The sequence below is a fragment of the Cupressus sempervirens genome, chromosome 9, assembly GCF_028749045.1.
Source record: "Cupressus sempervirens isolate cs-2001-9-10 chromosome 9, ASM2874904v1, whole genome shotgun sequence".
NCBI lineage: Eukaryota > Viridiplantae > Streptophyta > Pinopsida > Cupressales > Cupressaceae > Cupressus > Cupressus sempervirens.
Genome location: NC_143126.1, coordinates 803475445 through 803487331, shown reverse-complemented (window position 1 = coordinate 803487331; position 11887 = coordinate 803475445). Strand labels below are relative to the sequence as shown.

Below are 11887 nucleotides of genomic sequence, written 5' to 3'. Positions count from 1 at the left end.
GGAGAAATTTTAGCCACATGTCAACAATTTATAGAATTTTTCCCCACTAAAACCAAATTTTTAGAAACAAAGTTAAAATCTTATTTAATTTTAAAAAAAAATCAGTTACACATTGAAATACAATTAAATTTCATGTGATCGCTGCCATTTAAACATTCCTAAAAAATCTCAGCACTCTATTTTAAGGAAGCCCCAACCCATGGGACCCTAGCCTAAGCTCCAGCCTCAGCGCTTTTTCACCCATTCAAATTGAGAGGGCTAAAAAATCGACGGCCTATTTTGCGAGAAAAGATTCTAATTAAACTTTTAGCCCCTAAAAAATATCATGGAGCCGGAAGAAAAGATTCTAATTAAACTTTTAGCCCCTAAAAAATTATCATGGAGCCACCTGCTCCACAAATGTAGAGCCCAAGCCCCTCCTATAGAATCCCTGCGTTAATAAAGACTCCGTCAAAGCTAGAGCCGTTTGTTTATTTGGTGTCGGAAACCTACTTGGGTTTTTGTTAATTGGAAATTGTAATTTATAAACAACCAATAGCTGGTACGGAAATCACCATTTCGTGCTATCTTTATTTTGAAATTTTTGGCGGGTGTATTGGGCAACAGAAGGCTGGGGGATGCAACGCAGCCTTTGGGAAATGGATTGACATGGGAAGGGCCAAAATCCGGGTACCATATTTTGATTTTGCTACCGCATGATACCGGATTTTAAATTAGGCCATATACGAATGAGATCAGAATACTGACCACACACGATTCAGATAGATTGGTTTCGTTCGTGTAAGGCTTTCATAAATGGATATCGAAACTTTTATGGTTCACGCTAATGGGTTTTGGCCATTTGCCTCTCCAATGAACGGCTATGGGTATAACTTATTATCTGATTTAAATTAGATCAATGTGGTTGGGACATATGCGATGTAGACATTTGGGTATGTATTTATATTATTTATACAAATAGTATTGTGATTTTGATTTTGTCATCAATATTACCAGGTGTAGAACGTTATGTGATTTGGATGCTTATATAGGTCTTGCGGGACTCAGATTAAGGGGTATATAATATTCTTGATTTGGAGAAACGGGTACAGGCCGTATGCGATGGAGATTAATGGGTATGTCATTCTGTGATTTGAATAAGTAGTTATAGGGTAATGTGTAATTCATATAAATGGCGTGGGCTATTTTGCTTATTCAAATGTATATAGGGCTTGGTGTGATTGAGACCAAGATGGATAAAAGGGCATGCTATGAAGTAAAAAGAGGAGAAAGCGATATCTTCTCTGTGGGGAAATATATGGCTGGAGAGTCAGTAACAAGTAAGTTCGCATTATTTGCTCTGTTTCTACAGAACGCAAACTTCTTGTTAATAGATTAAATATGCGAAATATATGATTCAGATTTGGTGAAATGTATAAACTGAGATCCTAAGGGAGGGAGGAAATTGAGATGTAAAAAAAGGTTTCGCAAGCTTTATCATATTTGGTTGTAGTCTTGTAGTGTCTTATTGGTTTAATACATATTTGGTTAGTTGTTGTCTGTCACAAAGGTAAAGGTTATGAGCATCGCTATCTAGAATTTCAGATGCCTGGTTTTTCGAGCTCAAACATTCAATCTCCTTATTCTACAAAACCATGACTTAATTCGTAATTCGGTTCTTTAAGAAAAGAATAAATTGTGCTATATTTATATTTGCTTTAGCGGTAGGTTTATCTTTTTCCTTCCTTGCAATTTTATCATCTATGCATTCTTCAGTGGATTTTACAGGGTATTGTATACATGTTATTGTGATAAACCGACAGACGAAAAATCTTGCTGTTTAAAGTCAAATATACTGATCAGGAGACAAAATGAGGAGGCATTTAGATACAATCTTGTAAAGTGCTATGCTCTCGATATAAAATCTGACCGCATGTGTTGGGTGGATTTGAGCATTCTGAAGTTGATATGGACAACAATCTAGTTTTACAGGTACCTCTATTTTGCCATTCCCAAATAACTTATTGAACGCAAGGTTTTACATCCGCTCAAAACATCAATTGTTTCGAATCCCTAACTTCCCAATACTATCAGACTATAGCTGATTTATTCTTGGGCCTCACTGAATGCTTAATGTAAATGTTAAATTTACTCTTGGGCCTTACTGAATGCTTGGCCAGAAAAACTTGGCAAAGAGGATGCAAGTAAGATATATTGCAATTGTAGTAAAGCGTGAGTGCGTTTCTGATTAAAGCATTTGAAATCATTGCATTTGTCTGGTGGCCTTAAAGAGGTTTGAAAATTGTGTATATTAATATTATATATTTGTATAAAGCATATTGAAATTTCAACCTGAAGTAATGATTGCCAAACGCATTGGCATGGTACTTTTACTATGCCCTTTTCTGACTAAATAGTTACCTCCAATGTGTCTTCATGCTTTTATATTTCCGTCATTTGTTTTCCTCAACTTGTATGTAAACCCGGAGTTGTTTGAATTTGGTTCTTTGCAGAAGCGTCTGGATTGTCAATATTGTTGCTTTCACGATATCTTGTTATAGTTCTGGATAATTTTGTGTGTGTTAGTTTAAGTTTTACGCGAGTGTTAGCATAATATACGATTTACCACGTATATTGTTGTGAACACTGGACAGGTTTTTAGTTTGATTGTGCTGTATTAAATAAAAATGTGCGCATATGCATATCCTACATTTTGACTTACAGCTTCCCCTTCTTGCATGCCCTTTATTTTCACGTTAGGTTTTCCATCTATTTGAAGGTTTTATTTATTTATTTAAATTATGCTAATTTAATTGGAAATCTGCTTAGCTTTTATCATGTTTAAGAATGAGTAATAGTGAACTAGAAACGAGCATTACGTGAACCAGAAAATAACTTAAGAAGATAAAGCTAGGGGAAACTATGAAAGCATGACTCGTTATTGTTTTCTCAAATAGCTAAATTTGATGCCGATAACAGTAGTTTGGACTTGATTTGTTTAGTATTATTAATAAATATCTCTTACCATTCTACATGAACTATAAATGTTGATGATATCGCCCGTTATTATGCGAGATACTAGCACTTCTTTCTCACCCACGTATACCGATTCCTTAGTTGGAAATGTACCTAGTCTGCTTGCATATTTGCTGGGTACCGACGTACTTAATGTAATATCACATCCGGATCCCATGAAATCTATGGACATAAAATTTTAAAAACTCTAAAGAAGAAAAATGAAAAGTTTTACTTACGAGTTGCACATTATGGAAGAGGCAAACAGGTCTACCATTGAGACATACTATTCATTTGACATCATAATAGGAAATATGGATCTATTTTAGACATAAAACCCATTTACTTATTATGCAACATGGTTTACAGCATCTCCCTCTTTTAGTGTGGATGGACTTGTCTTTACCTGGTTATAAAATCCATGTAGTTTCGCTTAATAGTAAATCTCTATCCTGTGAGGTCCTTTGTTTGTATATAATTAATACATTACATTTGATTGCATATTACTTTTTGCGTCAGACAAAAGTTTATGGTCATGACATTTATGGCGTATTAAAACTAACAACCATTTTTTTTATGAACTGCCAGGCACATGAAGTTCTGAATAAAAAGAAGAAACAACAGGTGAGGGAATATATTGCTCTTTCGAATTGCTTTTATGCTTTGAGACTTGAATTTTAAAATGCACACAATACAATGTTTCTCTACATGTTACAGAACAGGCTGTCATTTAGTTTCAATGTTCAAAAGAATGTTAGTTTACATCCCCAAATAATATGGGAGCTGGCTCTGCATTAGAAAATCAAGCAATGTTACATCCTTTGCATCCCGTGAATCCAAAATTGTTTTTAGAACATTAAATAATTGCTGAAGAATAGCTCAATTCTGAGCTTGACATAAAAATGTAACATGAATATTGACATCAGCGGAACGCCCTCCCTTTTGCTGTTTCAGTGCGATCCTTCATGCAGATGTCTCTGTAAGTTCTGCTTCAGTATTATGAATGATTTCTGGACCTGATCTTGTAAATCGAGTAGTTGATGAAAGTGAACAATCATTGAATGCATAAATAAATCACATGTAAGCTGTGTACAATTCTATTAATCAAAATTTGTATGCTTGCTTTACAAATTCTTTTTAGGCTGTCGCATTGACGTTTTAATGAGCTTGCTTGCAGGGGAATGGAGTCTTGGTACAAGTGGTCGTGGAGCTCGGATGTTCCTGTCAAAAGCTCTGACACAAACAAACCCTGGAAAAAATATGGTGTCAGTATATAATTGTATACTTATAACTTAATTGGAAGCACTATTTCAGGTTAAAAATTCAAGGATGCTGCAAGTATATATTTGTACAGTACCAACTTGCTTAGAAGCATTATTTCAGGTTTATTTAAAAAAAATATTTTTGAACTTTACAGACTTATAATATTACATAAAAGTTAATCGGCATTGTATTTAGTGATATTGCCTATAGATTCAGGTTTTCTGCATTCTTCAGTTGCCTACAATGATCTATAAGACTATATATATATATAGAGGAGGGCATTTGAGCGACTCACAACTATTGCAATGGTAAAGCTTGAACATAGAGTGCCATTGTTCTTCCAAGTATACGGTAATAACAAATCTTAATATAGAATTGGGAAATAAAATAGTGACTAGTATGCTTCTTACCAACATATAAAAGGCTAAAGTATATGCTGGCAAACAATCTATTTTCTACCTAATTGTAACATCATAGAAACAACCGTATTATGTTGACACATAATTTAAGTCTTATTCTTCTGTATTGCAAATAGTTTTCTGACCTATGTGCCCTTGTATATTGGGATAATGCCTATAGATTTTAGGTTTCTGCATTCCTCAGTTGCCTACGCCGATCTATATATGTAGGAGGGCTTTTGAATGACTTACATTTATTGCAATGGCAGAGCTTGAAAATAAAGTGCCGATGTTCAACCAAGTGCACGGTTATCATAAATCTTAATATAGAGTTGGGAAATAAAATGGTCACCAATATGGTTTTTACCAGCATATAAAAGGTTTAAGTATTTGCTGGCAAGCAATCTATTTTCCACCTAATTCCAACATCATAGAAACAACTGTATTGTATTGAGTCTTGACACATAATTTAAGATTTTTTCTTCTGTATCGTAAATGGTTATCATACCTGTGTGGCCTTGTATTCAGAGATAAGACCAACAGATTTCAGGTTTCTGCAATCTTTAGTTACCTGCGACGATCTATATATGTAGGAGGGCGTTTGAGTGACTTGATAATGCCAATAGATTTCAGGTTTCTGCAATCTTTAGTTGCCTATGACGATCTATATATGGAGGAGGGCATTTGAGTGACTTACAACTATTGCAATGGCGAAGCTTGAAAATAAAATGCCGATGACCTCCCAAGTGCATGGTTATCATCTTAGAAGTTGAAGCATTTTGGGCCTGGAGGCGGAGTCGGATGCCGGTGGAGGTGGATTAGGTGGTCGATGCCTGCGAAATCCACCTGTAAGCAGAGAAGATTTATATCCAGTTTGGGTTGAAGTTTAAAACTATATATATCCAGTCTAGGCTTGCAGAGAAGAAAGAATTCAGAATAGCTAAATCTGAAGGTTGACGATTATTGGTTACTCTGCGTATGGAGGGCATTTGCAGAGCATTGTCTTGGGTTACAGGTAAAAAATGTGTCTGAGAGATCGTGTGAAAGCAGATTCAAAGCCAGAGATCAGTTTCTACAATGTTAATTTTTGCATACCTAGTGTCTTCCATTTCAAATGCTAAGGAGACGATATATAAGACTAAAGATGCGATCCTATCTGATGCTGTTTCCAGTTCAGGAGATCTGTGGTTTTGGACTAAGGATTTTGGCAAATATCTGTGAATTTGTGATCCTAAAAGAACACATTTATTCAATATTTAAGGTTAAGGGAAATGCATTTCTTTACATATATATCCAAACACATCCGCATCCCCTCAAAAGAAATTCCGCACACCTGCTTCTTGCATTGGTGTCTGGATCTGCATCGGAATTGGTAACTTAGGTTATATATATCCAGTCTAGGCTTGCAGAGAAGAAAGAATTCAGAATAGCTAAATCTGAAGGTTGACGATTATTGGTTACTCTGCATATGGAGGGCATTTGCCGAGCATTGTCTTGGGTTACAGGTAAAAAATGTGTCTCAGAGACCGTGTGAAAGCAGATTCAAAGCCATAGATCAATTATTTGGTATCCGATTAGGCTATCTTTTTTCATTTGGATTGCCTATTTAATTTAGTTTTTAAACAGTCAATTCGCTAATAACATCTTATACATTTCTATGTGCTTCAAACTTGGTACGGGAGGCTTTAAAAAACTGACAAAATAATTCACAAAGATTAAATTATGTCATTTTAATCAGCACTGGCATCCAACAGGGGGAAGTGAGTAATTGTTTCTTGAATCAATGCTAAAATAGCATTAAAGTATTTTAAGTCAGACATTCTAGAACTAAATATTTTTCACAAAAATGAGTGTGAAGGTAATGCTTTGATAATGCGACAAATTTAAGTATGCCACAAAAAAATATGAATAGGTAGAAATGTTTGTACCTTGCCAAAAGCAGTACTGTATTTCCCTGGTTGTAAGACCTAATATAAGATACTAATTTAGATTCAGAATGCACAAGAAAACAATGGGATAAGTTTAATTATCGATAAAAGATTCTGACATCCACAAATTTTATGAGATTCCATCATACCTTTAAATATTGTTGGAATGGAAGTACCGACTAAAACTGTACGCCGTTCCAAATTCCAAATCCAAGATCGCGGAACTTCAACTGGACTCAAGCTTGTTTCGTGGTCTGCAAATACCTGCAAATTAGTGGGGATGCATCTTCAATTAGATGAATCAGCTTTATTTATAGTTTTGATTCCATGCAAGCTTTCACAAATGCATATATTTTTCTATGTACTAGTAAACTGATTATTTGTTAATGCTTAAATATTTGCAGATTGTTTTATTGCACTCAAGCTTTCACAGACGCATATAGCTTTCTACGAAGTACTTTAATATTTACTGAGTGTTTTTATTGCAATCAAGTGTTCACAGACGCATATAGCATTTCTACGAAATGCTTGAATATTAACTAATTAGTCTTTGATATTAGGTCGCATGCAATATCTAAGACATGTTTTGTTGATTTGATATATATGCGATAAATTAGATCAATATACAGTGTAAATTTATGCCTTTGGAAATTATCATGCACGATGCATGAGTTTGAGTTCACCTGATTATTGCAACTGCAAAAGAAACTCTGCAGTTCTATAACAAGGCCAATAATTTCTGATTTTATTTATATGGTTTGCTAAGTTTCCAGGATCTGTTGCAAATGTAATGGCATTGCCTTGTAATCAAGTATATATTTTCCATATGCAACATCCTCTCATTTATATTGAGCATGGGTGAATGAATAGACATGTCCATTCAATAAACAGATAATTAATAAGACAAACTTAATTATGTTCTATATATATATATATATATCTCAAATAATAAGCTTATATCTCACATAATAATATATCTCATATATAATTATATGAATAACCATAGAGTTATCCGGCAGAAGCTACCGAAACATTAACACTCCCTCTTAGCAAGGGAGGACAAACACAAAACAAATATTACACCATTGGTAATATCTCAAAAGTTTTCCACCATTAATATCGTATACGATATCAAGAGTATTGATCTCCAGAATATCAACATATGATATTCATTAACTACTCAAACTTACGGTAAGATATCATATTTGATATCAAGGGTCTTGATCTCCTAGAATATCAACATCCGATATTTATCAAGTACTCAAAAAAACAAGGCTTGATATCAAGAGTATTGGTCTCCCAGAATATCGACATCCGATATTCACCAAGCACTCCAAATTATTTAGATATCACATTTGATATCAAGAGTATTGGCCTCCTAGAATATTAATGATATTCACCACTTACTCAAAACGTTTAGATATCACATTTGATATCAAGAGTATTGGTCACCCAAAATATCAAATGATATTCACCACTTACTCAAAACGTTTTTAGATACCACATTTGATGTCAAGAGTATTGGCCTCCCAAAATATCAATGATATTCACCAAGTACTCTTAAGAGTAATGGCCTCCCAGAATGTTGAGATACAAGACATTCATGATTTACTCAATTTAGTTAATCTCATAATACCTTAGTTACCAGATTCGTCGGGAAATGGCCGGATCCGGACTCGGGTCCGATTCGGATCCGGATCCACGTATGGATCCGGGCAGGATTCGTAATCCTGCCTGTGGATCCACAGGCAGGATTACGAATCTTGCCCGGATCCTCGAGGATCCACGTGCGGATCTGTGTGAATCCGCGGCAATGCCAAAATAAACTTGCAAAAACGTGGGCCCATTATCATTTTTTAATATTTTTTTTTGTCCTAAAGGCCCTAAACCCTAAAAATGACCCTCTAAATCACAATGCAAGTTCATTTGCTCTCTATTTTGCTCTCTCATTTTGCTCTCTCATACTTGCTAGTTTGAAGTGAAGTGCTTGGATTCGAAGGAGATCGGTTGTGGAGCTTCAAATACCTTGCGAGAAGTGTTTAAGGTATGCATTTCAACCATATTCTTGAATTCTTTCATAGATTATTGATTTATTTTTAGTTTTCCAAATTTTCAAGTTTTTGTGCAAGTGTGAAGCATGGTTTTCTTTCACTTTTTTTTTCTAGATTGCAAGAATAGAACAATGAGTAGTCAAGGCTCAGTGGGTGGGGGTGGGGCTGCATCACCAAGCTTCAAAATTGATAAGGGGTCTCCTTTATGGAGACACACAACAAGAATTGCACAATGTCCTGGGGGTGGGGCATACATATGGAAATGTAATTTTTGCAACATACAATATAGAAGCTCCTATTCCCAAGTGAAACTACATTTTTTGGGCCCTGCGGATGAAGGAATTCACATGTGTCAAAGTAGTGATAAGAAGGGATTACTAGCTGCACAAATAGAAGCATTAGCAAAAGAGCAAGATGATGCTGATAGAGCAGTTGCAAAAGCAAAACGTGGTGCTTCCAAAAAAACAAATATACCAACACCATCATCTGATCAAACAAACACAAGAACACATCCTTTTTTGCCTATGCCAACTACAAATGATGAAGATGAAGACCCATCTCCACTCACCCGCATGAGAGGCCCACTAGATAGGGCATTCCAAATTGAAAAGAGAGACATTGCTGATCACAAAATTGGACGTTGTTTAATTGCAAATGGTGTTTCATTTAATTTTGCTAGATCACCTTATTTTAGGGAGATGGTGGAAGCAATAAATGATGCACCCCATGGTTACAAACCGCCTGGTTATGAGAAGTTGCGCACTACCATATTACATGATGAGAGAAAAAATGTAGAGGCTCAACTTCAACCAATAAGAGATTTTTGGGTTCAATCGGGTGTGTATTATTTCGGATGGTTGGAAAGATTATAGAAACCGTCCATTGATCAATGTTATTGCTGTATGCCCTAAGGGGGCAATGTTCTTGAAGGCAGTTGATTGTGAAGGGCAAGTGAAAGATGCAGAATTTATTTCACGCATTCTCATTGATGCCATAGAGTCAGTGGGTCCTGATAATGTTGTCCAAGTGGTCACGGACAATGCAAAAGTTTGCAGGGCTGCAGGGATAATTGTAGAGTCTAGATATGATCATATCTTTTGGACACCATGCACCGTCCACTCTCTCAATTTAGTGATGAAAGCAATTGGCACCGAAATAGATTGGGTGAAAAGGATATATGAGGAAGCTGAAGAGATTCAAATGTTTGTGACAAATCACCACATGTCAAAGCAATTTTTAGGAGTTTCTCGGACTTGGAGTTATTGAAGGTAAATTTTTACATTTAATATATAATTGAATATTATTGGATTCCACAATTATTAATTTTTGTTGTTGTTTACATTAACATGTTTTAATTTTTAAATGTTTTAGTAACTTGAGTTTAACATGTTCTTAGGTTGCTGAAACCCGCCTTGCCTCTCACATAATCGTCTTGAGACGACTTGTGAAGGTAAAAGAAGCATTGAAGCATATGGTCATTAGCCCCCAATGGGGCATTTGGAAGAATTCCAATACAGCAGGGGCTTTAAATGTGAGAAGAATGATACTAGATGAGGATTGGTGGGGTCTTGTGAGTTATGTGTTGGAAATCACCGATCCAATAATGGCAATACTTCGCTTCGCAGATAGTGATGAGCCATGCTTTGGGGATATTTATGATTCCATGGATAGTATGCTGGAAAAAATTAAAATGGTAAGTTTTACGCTCTTTTACAACAATTTTTTATTTCAGAGATATCTAGATTCTAAAGTTTAAATTGACATATTCAATAATTATAATTATTATTCATATTTCATATCTTAGGTCATACAGAGGAGGGAGAATGATCCTGAGGACACCCTTTACAAGAAGGTGGAAAAAATTGTTCATCATCGATGGAACAAGATGACCACACCTTTGCACCTCCTTGCATATGCTCTATCCTCGACGTACTGTAGTTCTTATCAAATGTTTGTGCTTATTTTATCCAATGTTTGTGCTATTGATATTTGATAGTGTTCAATTGTCTTTTGTTATCCCCAGCTACTATAGTGCAAATGTACTTCGCCTTCCAGGTAGAGTGCCACCATTTAGAGATGCAGAGGTTGCAGATGGGTATAAGAGGGCACTAGCTAAGATATTCCAAGATCCAGAGATTGGGGCAATTGTGAGGAGCGAATTTGCTGCTTTCAACTCAGGTGAGGATTTCAACCCTATTGCCATAGCAGACCAAAGCAAGATGGGTGCCATCAAATGGTGGTACCTTCATGGGCAAGCCTTCACGTACCTCCAACCTCTTGCCATAAAGGTCCTATCCCAAGTAAGTTTGTAAAATTAAGCTTAAGGTTAACATTCTCAATTCCTTGAATTTATTATTTAATTTATTTATCTTGATTATTGTATTGATAATTTTTAATTTCTCTTTAGGTTGCCAGCTCTTCTGCCGTTGAGCGGAATTGGAGTACTTACTCCTTTATCCACTCAATCAAACGCAACCGGTTGGCTCCAAAAAAATCAGAAGACCTTGTGTTCATTCACAACAATTTGCGCTTGTTGTCACGGAAGAATCCTAAGTACAAGAAGGGGCTCGAAAAGCTTTGGGATGTAGCACCCGAGACTCCTGATTTAGATATGACCATCCGGGATCTTGCTAGATCCACTTTGATTGATGTGGATGATGAGGAGGAGGATTATGAGTTAACAATCCCCTCTACTACTAGTGGTTTGGGTTCCTCTATTGATACAAATGCAACACTTGCAGCTCACCAGTACCCCTTTGATGCGGATTTTCTTGAAAATCCATTTGATGATTAAATAAAAAACTTTAGTGTTGACTCTTGACTCTTTTATGAGTAAATCATGTTATAAACTTTAAGTTTAATAATCTATATTTTGAATGTTACAAACTTTCACTTTCAATAATTCAATGTGAATGTGTTGATTTTCTTTATAATCGTGAAAATAGATTAATTATCAATGTCATTGATCAAGTATACTAGATTCATAGATGCATACTAGAATCATAGATTCATACTATGAAATGATTTAGTTTTAGAATTATGTATATTTCTCTTATTTTTTAGTATATATAATGCATATATATATATATATATATATATATATATATATATATATATATATATATATATATATATATATATGCATGCATCCTCCACGAATCATAATTGGGAAAAAAATAAAATCCCGAATCCACGGATCCGATTCATGTGCTCGAATCGGATTCGTGTCACGAATCGGCAACTAAGCATAATG

The 11887-nt window shown here is 35.4% G+C and overlaps 2 protein-coding genes and 1 long non-coding RNA gene across 8 annotated transcripts in view; 2 read left to right on the top strand and 1 right to left on the bottom strand.

Annotated features, from left to right (window-relative positions):
* Positions 1-549: 549 nt before the first annotated feature.
* Positions 550-3618, top strand: LOC149541138 (uncharacterized). 2 transcript variants are annotated; one of them, XR_016356475.1, is made up of 5 exons: positions 550-932; positions 1032-1115; positions 1209-1319; positions 1756-1971; positions 3583-3618. It is a non-coding gene; the product is annotated as an uncharacterized LOC149541138 (long non-coding RNA). The 2 variants fall into 2 exon arrangements; XR_016356476.1 differs by lacking the exon at positions 1756-1971 and having other exon boundaries at positions 555-932.
* A 13-nt stretch (positions 3619-3631) lies between these two features.
* Positions 3632-11887, bottom strand: part of LOC149541135 (protein ROS1A-like) — a 39716-nt gene continuing 31460 nt past the window's right edge. For all 4 annotated transcript variants that reach the window (XR_016356474.1, XM_089802127.1, XM_089802125.1 and 1 more), the window contains exons 17-19: positions 6733-6847; positions 6584-6622; positions 3632-4243 (exon numbers count right to left, since the gene is read on the bottom strand). Coding sequence is in view for 3 of the 4 variants with exons in the window: in XM_089802127.1 (XP_089658253.1) it covers positions 4119-4243; positions 6584-6622; positions 6733-6847 (279 nt within the window). In the remaining variant the exon portion in view is untranslated. The remainder of the gene's footprint in view (positions 4244-6583; positions 6623-6732; positions 6848-11887) is intronic.
* LOC149541137 (uncharacterized) lies at positions 4169-11520 on the top strand. 2 transcript variants are annotated; one of them, XM_089802129.1, is made up of 4 exons: positions 4169-4259; positions 10031-10563; positions 10658-10934; positions 11042-11520. In XM_089802129.1, exons 2-4 carry the CDS (start codon positions 10520-10522, stop codon positions 11426-11428), a joined length of 708 nt encoding a protein of 235 aa, XP_089658255.1. In that variant the 5' UTR covers positions 4169-4259; positions 10031-10519; the 3' UTR covers positions 11429-11520. The 2 variants fall into 2 exon arrangements, with proteins under 2 accessions (XP_089658255.1, XP_089658254.1); XM_089802128.1 differs by having other exon boundaries at positions 10031-10934.